Raw genomic sequence first — 27144 nt, forward strand, 5'->3', positions numbered from 1 at the left:
CCACACCACTCTGCTTCTGTGGGGACACACACCTGTTCTATGCCTTTTTTTCAGTACAGACATAATGACTATCCAATATTTCCTTCCTTTACTTAAAACCTTCCCCATGGTGACTCTATCAATTTTATTGTCCTTTTTCTCTCTTAAAACTATAACCCACATATCACTGCCCTAATTTTCAGAGATGACAAACATGGTTGTGTTGGAAAATACAGGTGGCCAAACAGTGCACAAAGACAGTCACTTTTTGTATTGCATACCAACTGTGTAGCCAACATTGCTAAGTACCTCATTGGATTTGATTAAAATTTCTGGTGGGGAAAGGCAGCACTTTGCTGACATTTTGTTTCTTGTTATACAGCTTTGTTTCTAAGGTGCTTTCACAGAGTCCCAGGCTGAAGTAATTGCTTAAAACAACAAACAAACAAACAAAACCCCACCCAAATAAAAAAAACCTCACACAGTAGCAGTTGTCTCCTTCTCTTAAGCAGAGAAACTGCTCTCCCTCTGGAGCAGCTGTTACCATCACAGTGTGCTCTGTTCTTCTGGAGTTGTTAAGATATTCTCATAGATGAGATGAGAATGGGCAGAAAGAAGGTAAATAAACATGGACCTTTACTTCTTCTACATTTAACATGAGCCTAATGAGCCGAACTGCTGAGCTGCAATGACAGAGTTAATGCCACTGCACACTTAGAGTGCCTCACCAACAGCAAAATCATCATCAAGCCTTTGAGAGACAGATTTGAGGATGAACATAAGGATTTCAAACCCAAACACTTTTAGATGTTGAGGAGCATTAAAGCTACATCCAAACTGAAATTTTGTGCCTCGTGAATGTCCCAGCTGAAGGCCTAAGAAGGCTGAAAATGAGTATTTGCATTCTCCTCTGCCAGCCCAGGCTGGGTTGTTTTCTCAATAAAATTTTGGCCTTGTGACAAGTTTTCTGAAAGATGCAAGTGGCACTCCAGCAAACAACAGAAATTATGTGAACAGCTGAAGGCATGCAGGTTGGGAAGGACAAGCAACAACAAACAACCCAAAGAAGATTATAGCTTTTAGGGACAAATGACAGAACAGGAAATGGCAGCTTTGAATCCTCAGCAGTTTTGCTGAAGATGAACTGGATATCCTACCCTGCTGAAACAAAAAATTCTCTAATTTCCTTTATTTTCTGCGTTCCAGCTCACCTTCACTTCAAAATTTTCCCTCTTGCTTTCAACTCCTTTTCCCCTTCCTCATTCCTCTTTTCTTTTCCCATTTTCTCTGTTTAGCCTAAATCCTCCAGGTAAATTCAGATAAACAAGCCTGACATTGCCTTAGCAGATAAGCCTATGACATTGATGCATGTCCTGCCACATCCTTACTCTGTACTGGGACCAGAAACCCATCAATGCTCTGGATTCAATTGCAAGTGAATAATGACCATGGATAAACCACAGTGGGCTCCAACACAACCCTGCCTGGGCCAGAGGAGCAGCTCCTGCTCAGCAAATGTCTGGATTTTTTTCCCTATGTCATAGATACAGCCAGTAGGGATAATGGCAATATGATGAACCCGTCATTTCTTGCCCTCACACTGCTCAAGCAGCTCTTCCATGCTCATTCTCATCCTCATTAGCAGTATCCTCACACCCATTTCCACTGGAATGCCACCTTGTGAGGTGGCTCAATACAGTGCCCAGGAAATGGGTTTTCACTCTTAATCAGCTCTTCTGCAGAAATATAAAAATGCTTAGTGATAATAAACAGTAGTGAGTGCCAAATTAACGGATTAATAAAGAGAAAATAAACCAGATTATGGAATTCCAGTTCCTGCAACGGGACACTGAATGATCATGTGTGATTTTGGGGCTCTCTCAGCAGACCAACACTCCTCAGTGCTTCTCTAGGGCCTGAGGAAGACAACAGGAGTGACATCTGCAGCCACCCTGTAGTCAGCCAATAACACAACCCACTCTGTCTGTGTCCTACTGAAGTCTTACCCACGTTATCTTATGAGCTAACTGGCTGAGGTGCCTGCATGGAATGGAGGAAAGCATGGGAGGGATGAGTGAGTTTATAAGTTTAGACATATCATATGCTCTTCAGAGCTTTCTTTTTAAAGGATTTTATAATGGATGTGAAAGGGCCACAGGGAAAGCAGAGAGCACTGAACTAATCCACCTTATAAAATACTGCAAGGTGAGAGTAGCAGTTTATCACAGCAGTTTTTGTTCTGAAATGCTATTTAAGTTTTCATAGATGAAAGCATTTTCAGAGGCTAGAAATAAGATTGCAGAGGACAAAGGGGAATAGTTGAAGCATTGATGACTACGAATGGTGCATCAAAGTGTAAACCAATCATTTTACCACAAGCAAACTTGGTATTCAACTAATATTCATGGAAATATTGAAGTGAAAAAACTTTTACAGAACAGTAAAACCACATTATAAGTAACTGTCTTACTGGAAAGACTGGAAAGCAGGAAAGACTTACAGAAAGAAACACTTTGTAGCTCATTCATTTACTATTGTTTTCCAGGAATAATAATGGACAGATCCAGCAACCAGTGTAGAAGCATCCAGCTCCAGTGAAATCAGGGTAGCTGTCCTGATTTACACCCACTGAGCATCAGGCTGCTCACAGAAAGACAGAGAAGCTGAGGCTGGAGAGGAACCCTGGAGACAATTTAATCCAGCTTTTTGATTCTTCCTGCTTCTAACTGTTCTGAAACAGATTCAGGATGTGAGAATGCCTTAGAAAAACTCTGTGGCTGTTACTGAGTCAGGCAAAAGCACCATCTGCAGGTATGCAGCAAGTGATATACCAGCCTGAAGGACCTATTTTTAAAGAGGCTAAAAAACATTAGTTATTATAAATTTGATCAATTTACTCTCGAATCATCCATTATGACAGCTCACACCCCTGAGAATGGGCATGGATGAAGAGTAAGGACCTTAACTGTAGCACTTTGCACCTCCTGCACTCCACCTAATGCAACAATGGAGTACCCAGCTGTGCACAGCTCCCAGGCTCAGGTGCTCTCACCTGCCAGCCTGAGCCTGTCACCAAGAAAGCCCAAAATACCCCAGGGCTACAGCCTGGCCTGAGAGGGGTCTGAAAGTCAGGGTATAGCTCAGAGCAGGTTCCTCGTTTATGAACACAAGCCCCATGGAGTAAAGTTGAGTTGAATTAATCAAGGATTAATACAATTCTTGCTAGAAATCATGGACAGTAGGCTGGATTCCGCCCACAGTGAGATGCAACTGGATAAGCTAGAAAAAGAAAATAGATAAAATGGGGACATTTGGGACATTTATTAGGAGACTGGATGAGTTACAGAAAAACATGCTGTGGAAAGCAATCTTTGCTTGGTCCTTAGGGAGAAACTACATATACTAATAACAGTTCTTCCCCACTCCTTTATTTTGAAAAGTGTCTGAGTAAAAATGGAATTACCTTACTCAACAGAACTGTTTCCTGTATATGCAGTTTTAACTACCAGCATTAATAATGAGAAAAGGATCCTTATTATTACCTTTTTTACCCCTGCTCACATTGCACCAATACAGTTGCTAGTGGCTCAAATGGACTGTCTTCAGATTTGACAACCCTCCACAAAAGACAGATTAATTTTGTTCCCATTGCACTTGCAATGGCAGCTTCTAGGAATAATAAAATCTAGATTCAGGTATAGAGAATCTTTATTAGCACTATTGATTCACAAAGCAATGAGAACACACCTTGTCCTTCAGCTCCCAGGTTAATACAGCACAGCTGACAGGTAGAGAATAACATCTATTTACTTGGGGTGAATCTGACCAGAAAGTCATTAGGACCATGTCATTTCCACAGTGTGCCCTTTTGGAGTGCAACCACTGGCTGCCTCCTGTAAGTGGCTGATTATAACTACTGAATTTCACGGCTCAGATTGATCTTAAAGAAATCAGAAAATATCAGTAGTAAACATGCTGAATATCTGAACTAGAGTAAAAATAGAAAAACAGTCTTAATAGAATATAAATTAGAAGAGATAATAACATATTGCTAATCACTTTAAAGCTGAAATCGCTAATTAAGTAAATTTGAGGGGTTTCTTAAAACTGATAGTAGCACTCTCAGATATTATTAGGATGGTGTTTCTGTTTTGAAAAGACACCTTTGGAAAATGAGATCACCTCTCAAGTTCTTTATCTCAAGTTTCTTGTAATATTACCTCGGTAAGTGGGAATTTTGGTTAAGAGGGAAGTCCAGTATCTCCCTCCATGCAGTTGTAGATAAAAAGCCCTAAGTTCGGGGGTTTGTTTCTTTTCCTTTGGTTTTGGATTTTTGTTTGGTTGGTTTTTTTGGTTGATTTTCTTTGGTTTTTAATGGCAAAAAAGCTGTAAAGTCCCTGGGAAGAGCATGCAATATATCCATTGTCTTCCACAGGACAGGCATTGTAAACAACTAAATATGACACCAACACCCACAAGAGAGCTTAGAGAATAATATAAGCACATTTCTCAGCCTTACACCAATTATGAGCCAGCAAGTCAGCTTGGACAGTGTACAAACCACACTCTGAGCATCCCCTCCTACCCTTTTGTCACATCCCTACTGAACTGAAATCTCACCGGGCCAGTTGAACTGGATTGCTTATTTTTTGTTCTCAAAGCATGTTAGTTGGCAAAAGACAACTCTGAGTTGTACTTCCTATGATCAAAAAGTCCAACACAGCAGTGCAGAAAGTCTGGGTTTGAGCTTTATAAAAAAAAAAAAAAAAACACCAATGAAAAACCAACCAACCAACAAAAGTGAACAAAAAACCTCCCAATAACTTGTCAAACTGCTTTCCAGTATCTCTGAGAGGCATTACTCCAACTCATTAAACTTCTTTATAGTCTGATGTGTTACAACACATTACAGAGCAATGGTAAATAAATAACTGCTGATTTGACACTGCTTTCAACTGCAGAGCAATTCTGCTTTCCTCAATGTTACAATTAATGTCAGCAGTTAATGCCTTAAGTGGTGGAATCGGAAACTCAGCTACGATAAGCACATGCAGTCAGATTTCAACTTAAGGATATACCCACACTGCAGCGTGGCGTGAGCTCAGCTCTGCCTGTCTCTGGCTGCAATTACAGTTCTGTTGGTCAGAGCAGCAGGGGCACCATTTGTCATCCTAAGGAAGGCTGGAGTGCTGTGAAATTGGGCACTTTGGAAAAATGCAGCTGTAGCAGAACATATGTATAGGCAAGACCATGAAATGAACTGGCTTCAAGCCAGCACATAAAGAGAAAAACAAGAGAATGTAAATGAAAAAAAATCATAAAACACTGTACTCAGAAGATGCTTCTATTGATATATCCTGACCAGCCTTAAAGGTCAGGATGACAACAATCTGTCTTCTTTGTGGGATTGCTTAATCAATTTGCAGCTCTTTTTTCTTCACCCTGTTAGCAACAGGTTTACATCTTTCAAATAGATCTTCTATTTTTTGCTACTTAATTGGTCTCAGGTTCCTGTGTATCTCTCTATACAGCTATAACAAACATGGGTGTGTATTTACATTCCTGCACAGACTGTAGTGGATAGAATATGAACTGTTCAGCTCTGCTCTGTAGCTCTACTGTCACTAACAGAGATTATTATGCAGCTGAAGACAGTTTTCTGCTCCTGGAGCTGAAGGAAGCACTGAGCTGTACTTTAGCAGTGAATACTAGAATGGGCAGAGGCTGCAGAAGAATGACAACTTTTCAACCTCAGAAAGGCCTAGTCTTTCCTCTCTTTCACAAAGCTGAACAGGCCTATATGTCTTCTGCATTTAATGGTCAGAGAAAGAACCAGCATTGGAGCCATTCTGTCTGTCTACAAGTGTCACAAAGGGAGAATCAAGAACTTTACATAAAAAAAACCTCTTCACCATAGGCCTTTCATCATAGCTGATGAGACAAACCCTTTTGTGGGCTGCATCAATGCCGTGAATCAAAAGTCCATAAGATCATCACCATCTTTCCTTCCTCAAGGCTCCTTAATTGAGTGTACTTTCCTCCATCCAAGTATAACTTAATACAGATCCTGTCAACTACTAGCTTGAAGAGATGCAGGTCTCTATCAGGTAGTGGTGTTTGGGTGGAAACCACACATCTGAGGCAGGTAAGTTTTTCTCTCAGACTGGTGCAGGATATTGACCAGGTATACATTAACAGAGTTCTCCAAACACTATGCAAGAAGTAACAGGGATCAGCCACTTCCATTTAACTGTCTGCATCATTTGCCTGCTTTCTTTTCAAATATGGAACCCTAGGGGGACAGGCATCAGGGGAAATGGAGTCATGAATAAGATCAGACCCAAGCCTCATATTTAAAATACAAATCCCTGAGGGGCAAACTTCTTTTAAAAATATGTGAGAGCCCCTCCCTCCAACTTCTTCCCTCTACAGATATACTTCATGCATATGTACATCTCCATAATGGATGTTTTTCTATGCAGATTTATGTTAGGAAATTAATAAATACAAGTTACACATTTATGGCTGTAACACACTTCAAGGATTTTTCCCATCTGAAGAGCAGAACAAATGCAAAGGCAAATATTACCCTGATGCATGCTTCATTAAAAACAGACTGCAGAAACAATCAGCAATAAGCCATTGCCTGCAAAGAAAAGGGACAACTTTCCTCCCCTAATCTCAGTGCTATTTTTCTTCCCTCAGTCAAACAGCATTTAGCAATGTTGATGTTGTGCCGTATATTTTCTTCCACCCACAGGCAACTGGCCAAGGTAAGGTGCATTTCATACCAGAGGTTTAGGTAAGAGGTATCTGTGTGATGCTGTAAATTCAGATTCACAGAAAACTGACGAGTGTAAAGGAAGCCACCCCTAGCACAGGAAGAAATGCATTTGTCTGGATTTAGGTTTCTTTTCTCTTCCACATTGTGAGTAAAAATTTTAACCATAAAGCTTTGCTTTTAAATGGAATACATAAATGACTCCCTCACAGCTGTCCTACTTAACACTACTATGTAAACATCTGTTCACATTCCCGCATGCAAATGAGAACATCAGCTTGCAAGTCTCTTAGACTCAGATTAGTCTTTATCAAGTCCTCACAGAAAACATGGGGGTGGAGGCCAACAACTGTGTGAAGTGGGAGGAAAGGAAATTCTTGAGCTTTTTTTTGGAGAATTGATCCTTAGAGAAAAGATGGATGATGGAGACTACAGAAAACCTAATCACATGCAATAAAATCAACATTTTTCAGTGTGTTTGCTTTAATGCAAGTTTCCATTCCTACCTCTTTGTGGTGCATTCCTACATCACCACATATTTTAACAGCTTGTTTTATAATTGGACTCTGTGTCAAATTTTTATCCTCCTTTATTCAAACCATCCATTGAAAGTTCCAGGGTCCCAGACCTGCTCCTGCTGAGCTAAATGGGATTCTTGACATTGAGGTGAATGGAAACAGGACTGGGAAGGCTGTACGCCTCATTAGATACACAATTCCACAGCACCCTCTAAGATTCTGCTGAACTCTCCCTTTCAAGCAAATAAAGCTGGTAAACTCAGAGGCCATGAAATGTCACTATTACATTTCAACACTTAAACCAAGGTACCTGATGAATTAGCCATCTTCTTGCCAGGCATCTTAGAAAACTGCAGCCCCTGAGGGATTTCCCCTGGCCGTTACCACTTATTGCAAAGTCAAAGAGAGAAAGCTAAGGTTATTGTTTTGCCTGTGGAATCAAAATATGCTGAGAGGGCATGTTATTCCCCAGACTTAGAGGTTTATTGCATTTCTAATTCACACCTAAGGTCATCATATGTCAAGTGAGCATGCATTCTGCTACCATGGCTACTGCCATCATTGTAACTCTAATGCTAAATAGTTCTAGATTGCAACAATACCGACTTGGAAACAGCGTAATTTAGTGCTTATAGCACAAGACTGGTCTTCTGAGTAATGATGGAAAATTAAATCTTCTGGTTCTACCCTTGCATTTTTCAGACTCTCCAAAATCACACAAGTGATTTAATCACTCTGAACCTTCGTTTCCACATGAGAAAGTCAAAGAACTAAAAGGCCTGAACAACAAGAGCAAACAAAGCTAGTACAGCAACAACTGTGTCTTCTCCATTGATAAAAGCTACTAAATTGATCAGCCTTTGATCAAATTTCATTCAGCATTTAAAAATACGAGGTTTGAAATCTGTTACTTGTGTCCTGACAGCATCTCACCATGGTGGAGATGCTTCCCTCTGCATAATGCATTAATGTGAATTTGACCACACAATTGTCATTCCTTGTCATTTAAGTAGTCTTACAGTTAAGCAGCCATAATTGTCCTTTGGGTGTTATCTTAAATACATTAAAAAAGAAATTGAATGCTTTCACCACATTATAGCTGGGACACTTTTTCAAAGCTAATTTCTATGTCTGTGAATTATTCATAATACACTTCAAACAGGCTCTTCCGGATAAGGTAATTGACCTTGTCTGCATGAAGCACCTACTACCTTGCCTTGGGATAATTTAATCTACGATGTGGTCCATTATTCAAAGGTAATGTCTTTTCATTAGGTTAGGCAATATATTATCACTCAACTAGTCACCTAATTCTGCATTTAAGGTGTTCAAGTTTTCACTTTTTTTTGTCATAGGTTACACTCATCATAGCAATATCTCACATTTAAGTAGCATGGTGTAACAGTAAGACAGCATTCTCTTGATAAATGGGACCAGGACTTTGAGGACTCTAATTGCAAGATTTACTTGTGCATTTTAAATCTCAGTTGGCTTTGTGTTTTCCATGGGTGAAAGCAGCAAAGGGTATCTATTCAGTAAAAACTAGTGTAAGGTCAAAACACAAGTACAACTAATATACCAGGTGGCAGAAGTTACATAAATTCACATACTGTTCAGTGAAAACACTTCTGTGCTGATGAAACATATGCTAAATAACATGTGTGACACATCTACAGCACTTCCAGAGTTTTGTTTTGCTGTGTAGAGGAACCCCTGTTTGGTCTGCCATGCGAGGAAGTAATTAGCAATGCTGGCTGTAGCTCAGGCTGGCTCTGAACCATTGCAGCCTTCTCTGTAACAGACCATTATTAGGACCCAATTCCCTGCTATGTATTCCCTCGAAAGACCTTGCTCAGTGAAGACCAAAGTAACTGATTACTTTTTGCATATGCATGGAGTGAAATCTCTGAAAGAAAGCTAAACAGTTGAGCACCCAACTCTCTCTGTGCTTCAACTACTTTGAACCACTTCAGCAGAATAAAGCACCTCTGAATCTATTTTAGTCAGTCACTGACAAAGTCCTCCTGCATGAGTAAACTCTTGAGTGGCTGGAGTGATCTGGAGGAGCTCCTGCATCAATCCCACTCCTGGCATCAGCAAATGGCCAGAGATGGTATTCTAATTTATATTGCACCACTCCAGTAACCAGGCTTAAAGAAGCCTCTCCACCTCTCTCTACTTCAGTATTGCAGGGTACATCTCTGCAAGAACAGAGTGCTGGCTTTTTCAATCTATCAGTGCTGAAGTGTTTAGATGCTGACTGTAAATACTGCATTAACAAGCTCTGGGTGAACTTGTTAGCTCCTCTAAATATCTGAATTCTTAAAATGTTTCTGTGTTTTTTAGTTTGTTTTATACTAAAGTGGAATTTAATGAAAGATGTAAAAACCAAGGAGTTAATCCACCATCTTACTTGCCTAAATCAGTATAAATATACTGAATCCAATGGATCTGTTCCTGCATATCTTTGAGCTTTGTAATTTTTTTAGTTGAATAATTTGTTACTGTAGCTTCTCTCAAGCTGTCCATTAATAGAATGTTATAATTATGTTAGCTATTCAAAGCTTTTTAATCATGCTATATAAACACAGTTCAGTCTACGAATTGTTTATACTGATTAGATATTGTTTGAGTGCTCACTTAAAATTATGAAACATTGCTTTGAGCAGAAATAAAGGCAAGGGCTTCAAAGATTTCAAGGTGTTAGAGTGAACATTTACTCTGAAGGTCATTGGCTGAATTTCTATTTTCATGAACATTCAGGAACAATCTGTTCATGTCTTGGGAAATTTCTGCAAAGGCAAAATCTCAGTATCACTGTCCATAATGATATCTAAAAAAAGGATTATGAAAATTATCAAAGTGAAACTGAAATTCCAGTAGAACAGGAGTGAAATAGGTGATATTTATAATTTCCCATCAGCTAAAACAAACCAGCCAAGGGAAGTGTTGTTCCAAGCAAGATTCCCTGCAACTGGCCTGACTGCTAGGTCGTATTTCACATCGGTCGAGTGCCCTCCGTTGTGTAACCACAGTTGTGTACTGCACATTGATGGCTCCTGTCTCTATAATATGGTTATGTTTACCCATTAGTTTCTGCTTGTGTGCCACAACCCAGCAACTGTGACATTACAATTGCTCTAATGGTCTGTTTCGCTTTGTTCATTTACCTATTAATTTTGGCAATGGCATATTTCATGGAACATAAATTCCATCCTCTGAAAACATGACAACCTGTAGTACAATATGGTCAGACAGATTCTGGAGCTTTGTATGGGAGTAAAATGAACTGTCCAGGGTGGCATTTTGGAAAGAACATACCTCCCTCTGGAGGCATCGCTTGTGTCTAAGGTGATTACTTCAGCACTAACAGGATGCAATTATTCACTCAGTAAAATCCTGCCTCTAGTAAGCAGGTACTTCTAATGTTCTGCAGATTGACTAGTGGCCCTAGAATATCTCACAGAGGTAGTAAACAACTTGTAACACAATCTCTTTGTCTGAATCCAGAACACAGTGTGCATTGGGAAGGAAGCAACCTAGAAAGCTGCCAGTGCTTTGAACGGGGAGGCTCTGGGAAACAGGACCCCAAAATATGCTCACTGCAGGAGAACCTTTCCCAGTTCAATGGCAGATATTAGGGTGGCACAACAAATGGATCAAACCGACTTTGCATTGCCAGAGAAAAAGCCAAAGGAGCTGAAATAGAGCCGACTTTAGAAGACAACTTCTATAATCCCATCCTCTGCTGTTACCTTAGCATTCAGTCATACAGATTTCTCTCTGAGAAACAGCCCCTAAACTTCTGCCACACCCCAAAGGAGTTTCATGTGGATAGAACCTGAAAATTTGAAATCACGGTGACAAATGGGAGGCAAACAAATGCTAATGTACAGAAAGCCTTTAGCTCAAAGGAGCAAAGAGTAACCAACACTACTTTGTTTTGTACCAGGCCTGACAATATCCACGTGGCCTGAAAATGAATTACAACCAAATTCTGCTCTTCTTTTTCCTCCTCAAAGAGGGAAAGTGGATTTACATATATCTACATAAATATAAAACCACATACTTTGCCAAAAAAGAGAGATGCAAAGTATGTGGTTTTATATTTATGTAGATATGACATGTTCATTCTTCCACGAGTAGCACAAGAGGTACCTACAGAAAGCTCACACTTGGAGTGAAAGACGTCAGAGGTGTTCAGTTGAGAGGAAACACTTGTATGGCTCTTTTCTGTGGCTACAGGAGCTTGGCCACTGGTTTTAGAGGGGTACATTTAAATCGATCCAATGGCCCATTCCAGTTTCAGGCAAAATTGGTGTCGGTTGCAGCCCGGTGCCTCAATTTTCTTCTCTGCTGAACAAGAAAGCTACCTTTAGAGAAATGCATAGATTAATTGGTTACCCCTTCTAAATGCTGATGTTACCAAAAAAAAAAAAAAAAAAAAAAAAAAAAATCCAAAACAACAAAAAACCCTTTTCTTCTGGGGCTTCTGAATTCTGCTCTTGAGAGTAAGGGAAGAAGGCTCTTGATGTTGTCTTGAGTCCTGGACAGCTCAAGTGGGAATACACGCCTTGGCTACAGCAGTCAGTCTTTCTCTTGTCAAAAGGACTTGGAAAAGATTCGGGCTCAAAAGCTTTTTCATTTTTGTTCTCAATCTTCTGGGCCAAGCAGATAACAAAAAAGCTTCTCTAAAGAAGGTTTTAAAGGGGTTATTTTCTTTCAGGTCACCACATCTTTCTAGTTAGTCGTCAAGTCTCAGTCAGATCTGCTCCTCTCTGGGTCAGTCCAGGTTGGGGGCATGTAAACAATTCTAAATTGCTCTTAGGGGCTTCTTGTGAGTAGAAGAAATACACAACTTTTTTCCCCCGGTGTCTGGAGACATTTTCTTGAAGTATGATTGCTTATCCTCTGCATTTTGGGGTGTTCTTTTTACAAAAGGAAGTAAGAGACATTTAGAAGAGCTACTTTCATGCCCCCCTTAACAACAGATAGCTCATGGAAGACTATTTAGTTTGGTGTTTTGCTTAGGGAGATTTCTTGTTCCCTCACTTGAACAAGTAATATCAAAATGCCGCCTTCAGCTGATTCTCATACATTCTGTTCTCCTGTCTCTGCGTTCACACTTTCAAAAAGGAAAATAAAATTTCCACAGGCTGCCTTCAAACTGCAGTGGGGGTAAAATTCCTGGACTTCAGATTTACAGGCAATGAAACTGAGCACTAACCTAATTATTCAGAGCACAAATCTGTCTTGTTTTTTACCACAGAGCTGCATTTTCTTTTCTCCTAATTACTTATATGATTACGTTAGGCTATTGATCTTTTTGTGTATAGCCTCCTAACACCTCTGTTTTCCCAGACAGGTCAAACCAATTCAAACAAAATTTAAGCACAGGGGTTCCATCCCATCTGATTTTCTTGCTATGCACCTACTTTCTTCCCCAAGTCTAAAACAGGACTCAAATGAACCCAAAACATACATAAAACTGAGAGACTACAGCCACAAATGCTTTTTTATCCTCAAAAATAATGTAAGTACCAATGAAAATTACTATTGCCACTCATGTGGCATCTTGGTAGAAGAGGTTAGATGAGAACTCTTCCACTGCTCTGATTTACATCTTCTGCTCTGCAAAATCAGAAAGCATCACTCTCTGCACTGGCCCAAATTTGACAGACAAATTAGTTTAATGTCAGTAAGACAATCTGAGCCTAATGGAGCTCAAGATGTTTAAAGTAGGACAGCTGAAAGAAGCAGACAAATGGAAGTGTGATGAGAACACACTCCCTGCTGTGGCCCTAATGAGGGAGAAGGCACACTTTTCTGCTCAGGCAGCAGTCCTGCTTTCTTCCTTGAATGGAGAACAGGTTGCTGTCATAGCTAACGAGCCACTAATACAACAAACCATGGATTAGCTGTTTGTTTGTAATCACCATTATTTATTTATTGTTAACAATATGCTAAGTCCTGCAAATTAAAAAAAAAAAAAAAAAAAAAAAAAAAAAAAAAAAAGAGACTGCTCATGATTAAGGAAATGTTGGCTGGAATAGCTTAAAAGAATTCTGTCCTTCTTCCCTACTTCAAGCTTTGTGCATGAATAGTTTATACAGCTGGGTCTCTCAAGCCAGAGGTATCATTAAGATGTGTTTGGTTCTGGCACACACATGCCTCACAAAATTATCCATTTCCAAACTCTTACTGGGACTGCAGAATCCCCTGAACTCAACATTTTGGCATTACTGAGCTATGAGCATTTACGCGGTCCCACAGGTTTCACAGGTTGAACAAAAGATATCACTGACTTTACTCCAAGCCAGAAATGGGATCAAAATTCCCAAACCAACAGATTGTAGAGGTCAAATAAATACCTTGCAGCATCAGTTCACAGCACTGACTTCCTCACAGAGCCATAATAGTGCATGCAATGAATTCCAGATTGCAGGCTCAAAATCTGTTCTCTAGATTTACATTTCATTTACCTGTCCTATGTACCTGCATTAATACCTCTGGTCAAGCTTCCTGTATACTGGAAAAGATAATTTCCTCATCAGTAAAACACAGTAGATCTATTCAGTTTGGAGTGCAAATATGTTTTCTATGTAAACTGTAAAAGGTCTCAAATGAAGTGAAATTTGAGAAGATAAAATAAAAGTATAATTCCAAAATTGCTCCTTAGACTTACAAAAATAAATTCATCCAAGTAAGGGGAAAAAAAGGAAACACACAACAAAAAAGCTATAGAAATATCTAGTGACAGCAGAAGTATAACGGATGTATTCGACAGAAGCAAACAGGAGTTAACCATAGAAGATCTCACTACTCCATCAGTCCTCCCTTTAAAAAGTGTTTTTTTAAACTCACCTCACACATTGTGTCTAAAGCACAGATAACAGTGCTCCAGTGTTCACTGGAGCCATCCCAAGAGACCCCTGCCCTGCTGGTGTCACTGCAGAATTGTGTCAGGCAGAATTATAAGCCTGCTCTCTCCTGCAGTGGGTTTCAAGGAGTGAACATCCTTTCCTTCCACTGCATTAGAAGCCATCCAGTGTATGGCTGAGCAAGGATTCTCTATTTTTTTCATTATTTAGCTTCTTCCTGCATTCTGATCTCAGAGAAACACAAGACTGGATGAGAAGGAATGGCAGCAAGCAGCTGCCATTCCTTGCTTGGCAGCTGTAGTAAGTACACTGTACCTCCCTGCCAGCCACAGAGGACAGTATAGGGCAAGGGGAGTGAAGAGTCAGAAACTGGGATGATGATATTTCTACTACTCACAGGGATGTGCAGGCTCCATGCCAAGTTACCTCTGCCATGCCACAGGTTTTGTATTCTGCTTAGACCCCCTGCATTTTAAACAGCTGCACACAAAAACCAATGAAGCATCTTTAAAAACGGCCTCTAAATCTCTCCCTAGAAATAAAGGGGGTGTATTGCATTACTATGGTGAACTCTGTTCCAGAGTCTCCAACTACAGCACAAGTTGTCTGAAGTTGTGTTTGTAAAAGCTGTCACTGCCACTTTGGAGGGGGGAGACAAGATATGGTGATGGAAACACAGATGGCAAGTCAATCATTCTCAAAAAAGGGATCCTAATTACCGCGAATAATCACAGCACACAATCCACACCTGCCACCTATCCACCACTCCTTCAACACAAGCCGCTTTTTGAGAGCAGGCTGCCCTGTCCTATGCTATTTTGTGCAATGAAAAATAGTCTCCTGGTAATGCAATAACAATTTAAAGTTATTTTGTACAAGAATAAATAGTCCCCTGGTGGTGCATTAACAATTGAAAGTACTGGAATGATAAACTGGAAATTGTATTTAAAAGGCATAAAAAACTAGAGAGCAAAACCCCATTGCTTGATTGCTTGTTATGGGTCATTTTATATCACCTCCTGATGTATCTATGTAAAATACTCCATCAGAACCCAGGCTTCAGACTCCTTTCTTCCAAAAGATTGACTCTAAAGTGGTGAAACCTTGGTGCAAACTGTGTCTTAAAAAAACTGTGGGCACTTCAGATGAAAGAACACTAGAGTTAGTGAAAGTTCTAGAGGAGTAACTAGAAGCACTACAAAAGCTGGATGAGCACAAAACTGTATTTCACTGCATCCTGTAATACAAGAACTCAGTGCATTGAGCAAAACAGTAGTTAAAAAAATGTAGTTCTGTAAAACAGCAAGTGGGGAACTCCTGGAACCTGCTTTCCTAGGAGGCTGCAGGGCAGGCAGCCTAATAAAGTTCAAAAAGTGATTAGACAAGTTTATGAACAACAGATCCATGGTGGATACTAAAAGGGATTGGCAGCAGCATAAACGTTAATGCCCTTATTTGAGCAGCTGTGGGTGATGGGGACATACTGAGGGATGTGCTAAAGACATCAACTTGTGTATTCACCTTAAGCTGGATCTCTCCAGCAGCCACTACTGAAGGCAGGGCCCTGAAGGACATTTCTTAGCACCTTATACCCTCACAGCACTGGCCTCATCTGGAGCTAAGGAGAGAGCCTGCACAGACAGAGCTCTGGCCAAATACAGGGCACAGATAAAGAAAAAAATAGTTGACCTGTTTCAGCAGTGAAATTTAGTCCAAATGAAGCAATTATGATGTGTTCCCTGCTGTGAGGCAGCACTGCATCTTTCCCTCCAATAAAGAGTTACAAAATGCAAATGCAGTGGTTCACCAGTGAGGGCAACCAGCTGCCTGGCATAAGGGTCACAGACTGTGGGACAGCACCCGGTGCACTTTGGCATTTTGGCATTGAGATATGGGACCAGATGGGAGCCAAAGGGGAGGGGAGGAAGTGGAAACTTGGGCACAAGTCATATAATAGTGGGACTTGACAGACCATAATTTCAGGGAAGAAGTGTGTAGTTTAGGATGGATGTAGTTCATTGTCAATGTTTGAAATCAAAGCTTAAGGCGACACGGTGTAGGAATTCCACTGGAAAGAGAAAAATAAGGAAGGAGTCAGGAAAAACCCACCACCTACAGACATTCCTATTTCTTTGATTTCGCTCTTGGACTGATCTTATATCAGTCCCTGCCTACACAAACGTGCTATGAACCTGACAGACTGTCAGCCAAGTAATGTAAAGCAAGCTCTGCTGCCACTGATATAGCCGTCACTGTGCTAAGTCCTTGATAAGGTGGATGTGAGGGAGCTTCCCAAGTGACAAGAACTTGAGCCCACCCACTGCTTCTAGAAAACAGCAAATTCAGTCAAGAGCTAGCTGTGGGTTTGTTCAGTTCATCTTTTCATACCTTTAAGCATCTTGTATGTTAACAGTTTAATTAAACGTGCATCTGCACACATGGACCTATCCTTGTACGCATGCTCTTTCCTTAGGCATCGCCTGAGATGCTCCATGAAGAAAGGAAATCAAAGCCCTGGGGGGGCTACGTTTCTTTTCATATTCTGAGAATACAGAGAGCACATTTAGAGGTAGCTCTAAATGTGCTTCTGCCTGCTAACCTTCCTGCCCACCCCGGTCCTCTCCTGCTAGCTTGACTTGGCCTCTGCTTGTAAGAATAAGTCTGCAATCGTTTCCTAGGAATGTGGATTGCTTTCCTAATTAATGCCAACTGTCCCATTTGCTCTGGTTATGTGAGTGTTTCTCCAACAGGCCTAGGAAAGTCACAGGACACTTGTGATTTCTGGTCACACAAGTTTCCTTCTCCACCTTCTTAAGAAAGCCAGCGATGCCTTGATGAACAGACATCTATTGTGGTGTTCACAAACCTCCTGAAAATCTGTCTGATGGCAGACATGTACAAAACTACACTTCAGGGCAATTTAATTTTTGCTTTCACAGACACGCTTGCAGTTAAGCTGTAGTATGACAGGAAGAGCCAATAAGGCTGTTCCAGGCAGCAGGAGGTGGAGATGAGTAAACTCCTCTGCCAACTGCCAGATTGCACGTCTGACACACTGCAGATGTAAATCCAAGAAACTCAATGGGGATACTGTGCTCAGGCACACCCGCTGAGGATGTGCCTGTGTCTTCAGGGCAGGAGGGAGCAGCAAAAAAAGAAAGAGAAATTCCTTGACATAAACTGGAACAATTTTATGCAAGCCAGGGGCCTCCCTGGGCTTCTCTCTGAGGCAGCCCAGAAACCCTTGCTCGTCCCATTTGCCCCATGTCAAAGCTGTGAAAATCACTATGTAACAACACACATCTGTGCACTATCATGCAAAAGGAAAGAGAAACGTTTTTATTGCTTCTCTGTGAAATATGATAGCATTTAGATCCTGAAGACAAGGATTTGGTGTGTTGGTGCTACCAGCTGTAATATCCTAATCATGTATGTGTTCCATCTCTTTGTGGGAAGACAAAAAAAAAAAAAAAAAGAGCAAATCCCAGAATGAGAGTAATGAGAGCTCAGAAATGGACTGGATTTGGATTTATTGGCAGGGAGAGGAACTTTTATAACTTTGTCAACAGCAGATATACCTCTGGGAGATGCCCTTCCATCAGGCATTCACCACTGGGCTCAGTCCAGACAGAGGTAATAATGAGTGGAGACATCCAGCAGGCTGGACTAGGTCAGGTGACATTTCCTGCTGGATTCAGTATTGTCATTAATACATGGGCATTGCATACTGAATTCTACAGCCACATCTGAAGAATTCCTCATTAACAGCAATTACACATTAAGATACCCTGTAAACACAGAGGAAACACAGTGCTTCAGGCATCCAGAAGTCTAGGTCAAACAAAGAAACAAAACCCAAGAGTTTTGATCTTTGTTCTGTTGCTCTGGCCCCAAATCTGGCAAAAACAACACAGGTGAAAACCTCCTGCAGCAAGTCCAGCAAAATACCCTGAGGTCACTCACACTTGTAGCTCATCTTCAAGTTTAGGAATAGAAAATACTTAAGTCCTAGAACTCTTCAAGACACCTATAGTGTTCAGCACTACTTGGTCTCTAGGTTCCTCTGTAATACAACAGCATTTCACAACAAAATAAATATCAATTAATAGAGCTTGGGGAAAACAATGTTTTTCTACAAAAATACTTAATATTCAGTTAATAACAAATTACTCTTATCTTGTCATTTCAAGAACTGAAATGGGGTTTTTTTGAGCATGATTCACATCTTCCCAAATTTAAAGCTGTAGACTACTGAGAAAGCTTGGGAAGAAAAAAAAGAAAAATTCAAAAGTGTAATTAAAAAGCAAACAAAAGGTAGAAAAAAAAAGAGGGGAAAAAATGATGGTGTTTGCCACATGCACAGCACTAGGTTGCAATTTCATTTTTTTTAGATTTCCCAGCTGGAGCTGCAGTAAAGACTAAATGAGTTGTGCAATTCTTGTGTGGTCAACTGTCAGGACCACAGTGGCACTGCACCAGCTGCAAGAGCACAAGCCAGACTGCTGGACAGCATCCCCACATCTTTTCCCTTGAGGAATCAGCCACAGCTTTGGTCCTGGACAAGTGGAGAATGAGCTGCCTGTCAGGAGCCCTCCTAGACAGTCTGCCTGTTGTTTGATAGGTTCAGCCCTGACAATGCACAGTTTACACACTGTCAATTTACACAAAATTATCCTTACTTTTTTTTTTTTCCCAAAAGTTTTGGTTCTCAGGAAGTGTCCCCAGCTTTAGAGACGTCCCACACACAAGAGGCATCTCAAAACCCATTCATAGTGTATGCTCCTGCATACACATGACCAAGTGCCTCATAGAAATGTGCAAAAATAAACACATGCAGACCTGCTCTAATATTGTGGCATTCATCCTTAAAACAACATTTTGGAAATAGCCTCTGTGAGGTTTTATCTTTATGCCATATCAAGTGTGGTATGGATACAGAAGCCAGCAACACTGAAAGTACTTGTAAGACATCAATTCCACTCATTTATGAGCAGTTATGCCCATATTTTGTTTTCCCTTGTGCTCTACCCTGGATGCTGATATTAACATTTCATTCTTTAAAAAAAGATTAGCAATACAAGCAACTCTTGGCTGGCAAATCTGATGATAACAAAAGACATAATTCACAGCTTTTAAAAATAAACTGAATGTTAGGCATCTGATTACTGGATCCATAAACATTCAGTGTTATAATAACTTTGCTGGAACCAGGAGGGTTTTGACACATCTCATTAGGCAATGTGGTTTTAAGACAATAGGAATTCCCAATGCAAGCTCCCCTTCAGGCTTTCTGTGGTCTGTCTTCTAAACTACCAACAAACTTAAGAGTTGCTAATAATCAAATAATCACCAGGACAATACAGACATTACAAGCAACAGAGGAGACTTCGAAGACATTCAGAAGTCTGTCCTTAATGTCATTCATCTCTCCACAAAAACAAACATAAAATCCTAACATCAAGACAGAGTTGACTGGAAGCAGACATCCTGAGTAGCCACTGGAAATTTGGTACTGCAAATAAACATAAACTGTTGAGACTCTGCTTTCTTTTTTGTCTGTTACATTAAGCCAAGGGAAAAAACTTATTCCTTCTACTGCAAGGGGATAGTTAGCTTTGCCCCAGAAACTGTAGTGCCAAGCACTTTAAACATCACATTCAGGGCTGTGGGACTCAGAAGAGGTTATACCCCTCCCCTACATAACATTAGGAGTCTGGAGCAATCTGGATACTTTTTATCTTTAATACACAGGTAAAAACTGTAAACACATCTATTTGACATCAGCTAAATACACTTTTAGTGGTTTCTAGGTAGCACTTTCCATCGTAGATGTTTTCAGAGTCTGGGCATGCATGAACTTACAGACTGAAAACTCTCCTGTGAAGCTCAGACCCTCTTCCACCAGGGCACAAGCACTGTACAGTAGAATCCAAAACAGTAAAAGGGTTTTCACTCTATTCCGTATTGTTGCTATTAATTTGGGGGGGTTTATTGTTTTGTTTTGTTTTGTTTTGTTTCTCTTCAGCTGCAGCGTGGCCTGCACCTGCTGTACAGTCAAAAGGAGTTAAGAAGGCAAGGTTTGGGATGGTGGCACTTACTGGGGGTGTTGAGGAGCCGTGACCTCTTGCAGTGGTAGGCTGCCTCCTGCTCGCAGTGCTCGGCGCTGTTTATCACGGCCTCCAGCTGCTCCGCGCTGCCGCTGTAGTTGAAGGACATGGTGTAGGGCTTCTCTGGAGCAGCTCCTTGCACTCTGGTCAGCCCTGTGCTGTTGTGCTGCACTGCAGTCCAGATCTTATCTTCTGTTAAATGAAAAGCAATTGAACAGGAGGTTAACAGCAAAACACTTCCAACAAGCAGGGAAGAAAAAAAAAAAAAAAACCCTGAAATCTAACATTTTACTGCAGTGGACAGAGTATCAGCAGGAGCCCAGGCTCCAAAATGGGCACTTGGTGATGAACACCAATAGGCCTGTCTTCATTAAAGGTCAGCGTGGCCACAAAGATGTTTCTTCCTGAACCAGCACCAGCAGACACTACACGGCCTGCTGAGCAAGAGAGAAACTACAAGCTTCCTGGGGAAGCACAGGAGACCTTCAGCTTCTTCTGTTACCATGTATCTTATATAATTAGATACCTTTCAACTAGCTTTGTCCCTGAGAGAAAACACATAATAATATGGCTCATGGCGGTAACATTCACCTTTGCCTGAGAGCACAGGCCACGCTGTTGCAACAACAAATGGAAGCAGAGAACTCCAACTGATGAGCTTGCACAAACTCACCACAAGCAGAAAGCACAATCTCTTGCCAGAAAGTTAAACTGAGAGTATGTTCTTACCACCCAGCTGGAAGTCAGATCACTCATTTCACTCAGTTCTCAGATTTTCCTGTGTATAAGTTGAGTGATGCCCTACTTGGATGATGGTACAGAATGCCATATGACTTGGCATCTGTAGTTAACTCTAAATATTGATGCTTTTCCACACTGGGGAGCCCATTCTCATTTCCTTCATTGCATTTACTGGCAGAGCAAGGGACTGTGTAGGTGACAGAAAGCAGAATCTAGGCTTAAGCACAACCTGCACCCCACAACCCAGCTCACGATCAGCATTGTGGATGGCATAATGAGAACATCCCACTTAGGAGCAATTAGCTTCCAGGGAGGCTTTTTCCCAGCTGGTTCTGGTATAGCAACGGGCAGGGTAGAAAGGACACTCTGAACAGCCAATTTGCTGAGCTGACACAGAGTCAAAGATGAACTCTTCAATGAGGATTCACAGGACTGAGCCCTGCACATGTCCAACACTATTAGTAAGAGTGTCAAGTCACACTCAGCAAATTTCCTCTTTATCAAAGACCCTGCTTGCCTAGGGAGGATACAAGTTACTGACAGGGCAAAAATTTAAGGCAGCAATTTTGGATCATTTGATGAGAAGGAGATTTTGATCTCGCAGAAACACGCAGACAGTTACAGACGAATAAGTGAGATCTAGGCAATAGATTTCTATTTTGTTATTTATGCTTCATCAGCGAAACCCTAGATAACAATGAATCATACCTTTTCTAAGCTGATCTTAAAGACTGTGCATTTAAGGATCGGGATGGCTTTACTACATTACCTGGCCTGAGTTCTTGCAGAGCCTGAGCTTTCCAGTAACTCCCCAATACATTGGCATGATGAGCCCAATAGCTCTGTGGACACCAAAATGCATTGCAGTCCAAGTATTTTTCACTGAGCTACAAATATCCCCCACATTACTTCAACAGAATGCTAATAGGTGTATAAAAATCCTAAATGGACTATCTGTGCAAAGACACCCAAATGATTTAATGGATTGTCTTTATGGAAGGATTCAAATGACAGGCAAGTAACAACAACCATCTGGAGACTGTCCAAAGAGGTCTGTTCCAAGACCTGGCTGCAAGTCACAGAGAAATTAACTTGCATTAACTGTAAGGACAGTTTACACAGCAAACCATACACTCACTCACAACCCTCCCATTGTTTCTGTGATGGTGGGCAGAAGGTTTGCTCATAGGTCTGCAATTCTGTGGTCCTTACTGACTTCAGGGAGCTGCTTGTGCACCCTTGGAGTTGGAGCTCAAAGAAACATTGCTGCAATGTGTGACACAGAAAAGACAGATTAAAATGATAAGAAATACTAAAAATGTATTGCTTGTAATGCTTGTCCCAGTAGTTGTAATCACTGTGAGCACTGTAGCACAATACCTGCACAGTCCTGCACATGTATTGCTTCCAACGCAATATACTTCAATGACTTCGTAACAGACATCTTGTACATCTCAAAGTAGCAATCCTTATCAGCCACTCTCTCTGTTTGATTTTGCTCTCTCAAGGCAATATTGACAAGAACAGAGTGGATTTTTCAGAAGCAGTTGAGGGTGAGTTAACTTTCCTCTCCCAAATGCTGAAAGAAGTTTAACTTCAGCCTTAACTGAAATATCTACTTAAAAGACAAACACCAAGTTGCTGATAATGTGAGACATAAAACCAGGAGATGACGGAATAAACTGGTTGCTGAAATTCCAGGTGGGCTGTCAAAAGCACCTCCCCACTGAGTGTTCTGAACATAATTTTAAGAAAATGCAATAAAATCAATGCTCACAACAGTGGCTACAGTGCTACTCAGGAAGCAGAGCAGCCTAATGCTCTAGTTGTACAGTGGTTAACACTGATGTACTTTCCAGGCTGTGAATCAAGAAAGGTGCCATGTGGGTACATGAAAAGTCAAAAGCATCAAGAACTAGCAATTTAGAAGCAAAGAAGGATTACTAGGAAATTAAAGTTATTAAAAATAGCATAGCACAAAACTGTCTTCACAAAAAAAAAGTGTTGGAAATATAATTAATTGACATGTTTGAAATGAGATTGGACAAGGTATCAGCAAACATACTGTAAGCAGCCAGCACTCATTAACAAGTGTTGGACAGGCAATGTGACAGGTCTTCCTCTTATCTTCCTCTATGGTTGTTCATTAATTTCCAACAGTCTTGTTATCATTACAGCTGCACACAGCTGTCCTGAAATCTGAACTTTGACATCCTAGACCTGCTTTTCTCCATAGGATCATTTAGAAATAAGTTGACCTATTTTCCATCCTCTAGTTTACAAAGGGATAGGAAAAACAAACCAAGTTTCTTTCTGTATTCAAAGTAATTGTGATTTAGCAATTACATCAGAATGGAGTTAAGAAAGTTTAGCAAAAGAGAAGAATTCTGAAGTTACATTTCAGAGATTTCCTAAGCTACAAAATGCCTACTCTGTTAGGCTTAATACTTCTACAGATCAAATCTATGCTTTACTGGTCATTTCAAAGTTTCCCTCTGTGCTTCACCTTTGAAGTAAAGGTGACCATCAGTTCAGCTTCTCAAAAAAGATCTGTGTTTTTCTCGTTGATCTAGTGACAGGAAAGTCACAGCCACCAGCAAGCAAACCTGGGATCAGAAGGGCAGCTCAGCACAACACAGATACAAAGGAGCTGGTGGCAACAAGGTGAGAAGAGGAAAAGGAAGAGAAATCTATTCCACCATCTCAGTCACATCTCTTCCCACTTCCCAGGGGAAGAGTAAGTACTTCCATTTTAGAAAGCAGCACATGGGGTGTGGAGGGGCGAGGGAACGCATACGAAGTCAAACACAACCTTCCATAAGACTAAAGGATTACATTCACATCACAGTAAAAACCCTCAAAAAACAAAGTTCCTTCTTTCAAAAGGACACTCTTTTGTTTAAAAGCAGCAAATAAGACTGAAAATGGTTTAAACTTTAGATTGCTTTGGATAGAGTAGAAGAGCCAACAGTGCTCCCTCCTGCATCTCTACTGGTTGAGAGAGAAGTTACTGGAGGGTAGCAAATCCTTGAACCATTCTAAGACCTTTGCATCTCCTTCCATAGATCAGAAAACCACTCAAAAATAATCCCAGCGTTTCTTCTGAAGACCATCACCTTTCAGATCAGCTCTTGGGGTTCATTCAAACCCCAGTTTCTCCACCTGAAACTTGGCACAGTTATAAAAAGATGACTCTGTTTTCTCAAATTCACTTGCACAAGTTTAGCGAGGGCTGCTCCCAAAATATCACTGCCTGCCTCAGAATGAGGTCAAGGCATTCTACCCTCACCACTCGACTGACAGGTCCTCTGAAGCCTCCTGACAATGATCTGTGATGTGGCACTTCAGGCAGGTTCAGGACCTGTGTAGGACACGTAGCTGCCATCTGAACGTGCCCACGCATCCCTCCAGCAAACACTGCAGCAGCTGGCTGCACCTTAGCTCCGTGTTTGGCATTTGCCTTTAGAGGCACACCTCTACACCAGCAAAGCCCACAGCTTTTGAAAATGGGGCTTCAAATACTTGTTGCTGTCTCATAATGCAAGGATTTTTATTTAATCTTCGCTCTGTTTGGTTTACATTATGTTTTTATGCAATGACACTATAATCACAGATGCAAACCAAGGTGAGTGCTACTACCTCCTTCTAATCACTTCCATACCTGGAAACCATTAAATTACACAGATAAAGCTCCCTTCTCATGGATTTCAGCTACAAAGTTGTCATTGTATTTTTATATCTGTCCATACTATATGTTGTGTTTTTTCCCTGTTTACTCCATTGAATGAGCTCTCCTTGCACTTGTGAATCTGCAATGAGAATTAAAAAGCTGTTGTCCAGGCACAGGTTACTGTTTATTTTTATCTTCTATTACTCCATTCTACTCTTTTATTACTTTCTCAGCTTGGTAAAATTTCAAACTAAACACAAGCTGGAAGTCATTCAAAACCAAGTAGGAGATTGCAGCCACATCTTCTATTGTATAATGTGGAATAGTTAAATGCAGCCTTGAAAAGCAGATTTCCTAAATGCTTGTTAAATTATTTCCATAATTCAAAGGTGACAATGCTTTAATTTCAGGGTAATGCTACAGCTTTATGACTTCACAGTTTTATTTAATGGTCCAATTCACTAGGATATTATGCTGTCTGCTTTTGGCCCTAGGAGATGCTTTTACAGCATGGGACTGCAATGCATTAAGCACATTTTAGACTCTCTGTTTAGCCTAGCCCATAGTTCTGTCATCTTGCTGGAAACCTCCAAGTTGCTTTTGACGGCACACAAATTAAATTGTGGGAAATTAGAGCAGCTGGAAAACTGGCTTTCAATGAATTCTGTATTGTCTAATTCTCGTTTTTATTCTTCAACTTGAAATATCCCTGTAGAGCACATTCCACCCATACAAACTGCATCATTCCTTTGTGATTTAGGAGGTTTGTCACAAAACAAGATTATTCAGACTGATTAAATTGCCAACAAGCCAAACATACGGTAAATGCTACATGAGAGAAAAAAATAACTCTCAGAGCTCATACAATGCATTTCTTTCATGGTGCTCCACACTGAATGCCAAATTTTATCCAGAATATTGTACCTATAACTACAAAAACAACAACAAAAAAGACAAGATTTTCCTTCTTAAACACTGTTCTGTTCTAAGCTGCAGTGGCAGGTCAACCCAGCTGTTCTAATATATACTCCCCTCCAAAGGATATTAAAAGACCAATTTCTTTTCACAGACAGCTTTAATTCACTGACTCCAAAGAAGGGTTTTCTGAGGCTTCTCTGAAAGCATCCCATTACTGTTTTGGTATCTATTTTTTTTTTCCTGCTGGCTGACCCAGCATGCTTCTGCAGCTTGTTTTCTGCTCATCAGCTGCCTCCTGAGTTGTGATTCAGCCACGCCCATGCAGTGCAGAAGCACTGCAATGCATTCAAGGCAACTCTCAGCAGAATGACCATGTCAGATGTCTCTGCTGGATGATAAGACACCTCTTTTGTGACATCTTGCACCCTCCTCCCCTATGTTGTGCTGAAGCCCAGAGCTGGCAAACCATTGCCATGCCAGCCTACTTCCCGTTGATCCTCCATTTCAGTTGTTCCTTAATACAGGATATCCTAACACGAGCAGTGAGAAATTTTCCTCTCCACAAACTGAAGAGGCAGTCACTGATCTACTTCCTAGTGCAAAGTGGACACTTCTCCACTCACTGCACTCTGCAGTCCCCTCTCTGCCTCAGTCTCCTTCATCTAGGGTGGGTGTTGAGAGACTCAGATCACGTTTCTGCTGTTCCACATGTCTTGTGATGGCTCAGATACCTGCATGAGCCTGGCAGACAAGAAGAGCCCACAGCAAATCTGCTGTTCTTCAGCTGCCACACCAGGAAGGAGGGCATGACACCTGCAGGGGTGCAGCAGGGCAGGAGACACCCGTGTCTGGGGCACATGGATCCACCCCTTGCACCCAAGACAACAGGAGTGACTTGGACAGAGCCACAGCTTACTTGTAACTTCTAACTTCTGAGCACTGCAGATGTGGCAGGAGAGGGATTAAGCTGTTTGTTAAAAGGTAATGGCTAGAGAAAAATACCTAGTTATATTCTTCAGTACTAGAACTTCCTTAGGGGCCACATGCAAATGTGACAGTGAAGGCAGCCTTCAGGACTTCTGCCTTGATGCTCATCCAAAAAACAATTTCATTGTGAGCAGCAAGGCAGCTGTTGACAGCACAATGCCTTTGACATAATATTCACATTAAAGATTTTTTCATTCTGTAAGGTTCTGGAAGAATATTTAATGAAAATTCAAAAGAGAAACATATCAATTGTCAAAACTACAGTGTGCCAAAAGACCTGCAGTGTTTGAGGGATAAACTGTAAATCTTTAATCTAAACAGTAGTAAATAATTTGTAAGGAATTTCCATTTGTTGTTTTCTCTTGTGATAAAGTCAATCACATCTACAGACAGTAAGCTACAGGTTAGAGGGAGTTTGACCATTTAAATTGTTGTTCCAAAATCCTGTAGCTGCAGGTATCAAAGGCAGAATTAAGGGCGTGACCTCGTCCCATCTGTTCTTGCTTCAGCCTGCCCAGAGCAGCCCCTCCTTTTCACACGAGAATTTCCCAAGTCCAAAGAA

The 27144-nt window shown here is 40.9% G+C and overlaps 1 protein-coding gene across 1 annotated transcript in view; it reads right to left on the reverse strand.

Moving 5' to 3' along the window:
* CNTNAP5 (contactin associated protein family member 5) overlaps positions 1-27144 on the reverse strand; it is a 269761-nt gene that overhangs the window by 63471 nt on the left and 179146 nt on the right. Inside the window, exon 13 of the mRNA XM_063400823.1 lies at positions 20258-20458. Within this exon, the coding sequence (XP_063256893.1) occupies positions 20258-20458 (201 nt within the window). The remainder of the gene's footprint in view (positions 1-20257; positions 20459-27144) is intronic.

Source organism: Prinia subflava, chromosome 6, assembly GCF_021018805.1.
Source record: "Prinia subflava isolate CZ2003 ecotype Zambia chromosome 6, Cam_Psub_1.2, whole genome shotgun sequence".
Classification (NCBI taxonomy): Eukaryota; Metazoa; Chordata; class Aves; order Passeriformes; family Cisticolidae; genus Prinia; species Prinia subflava.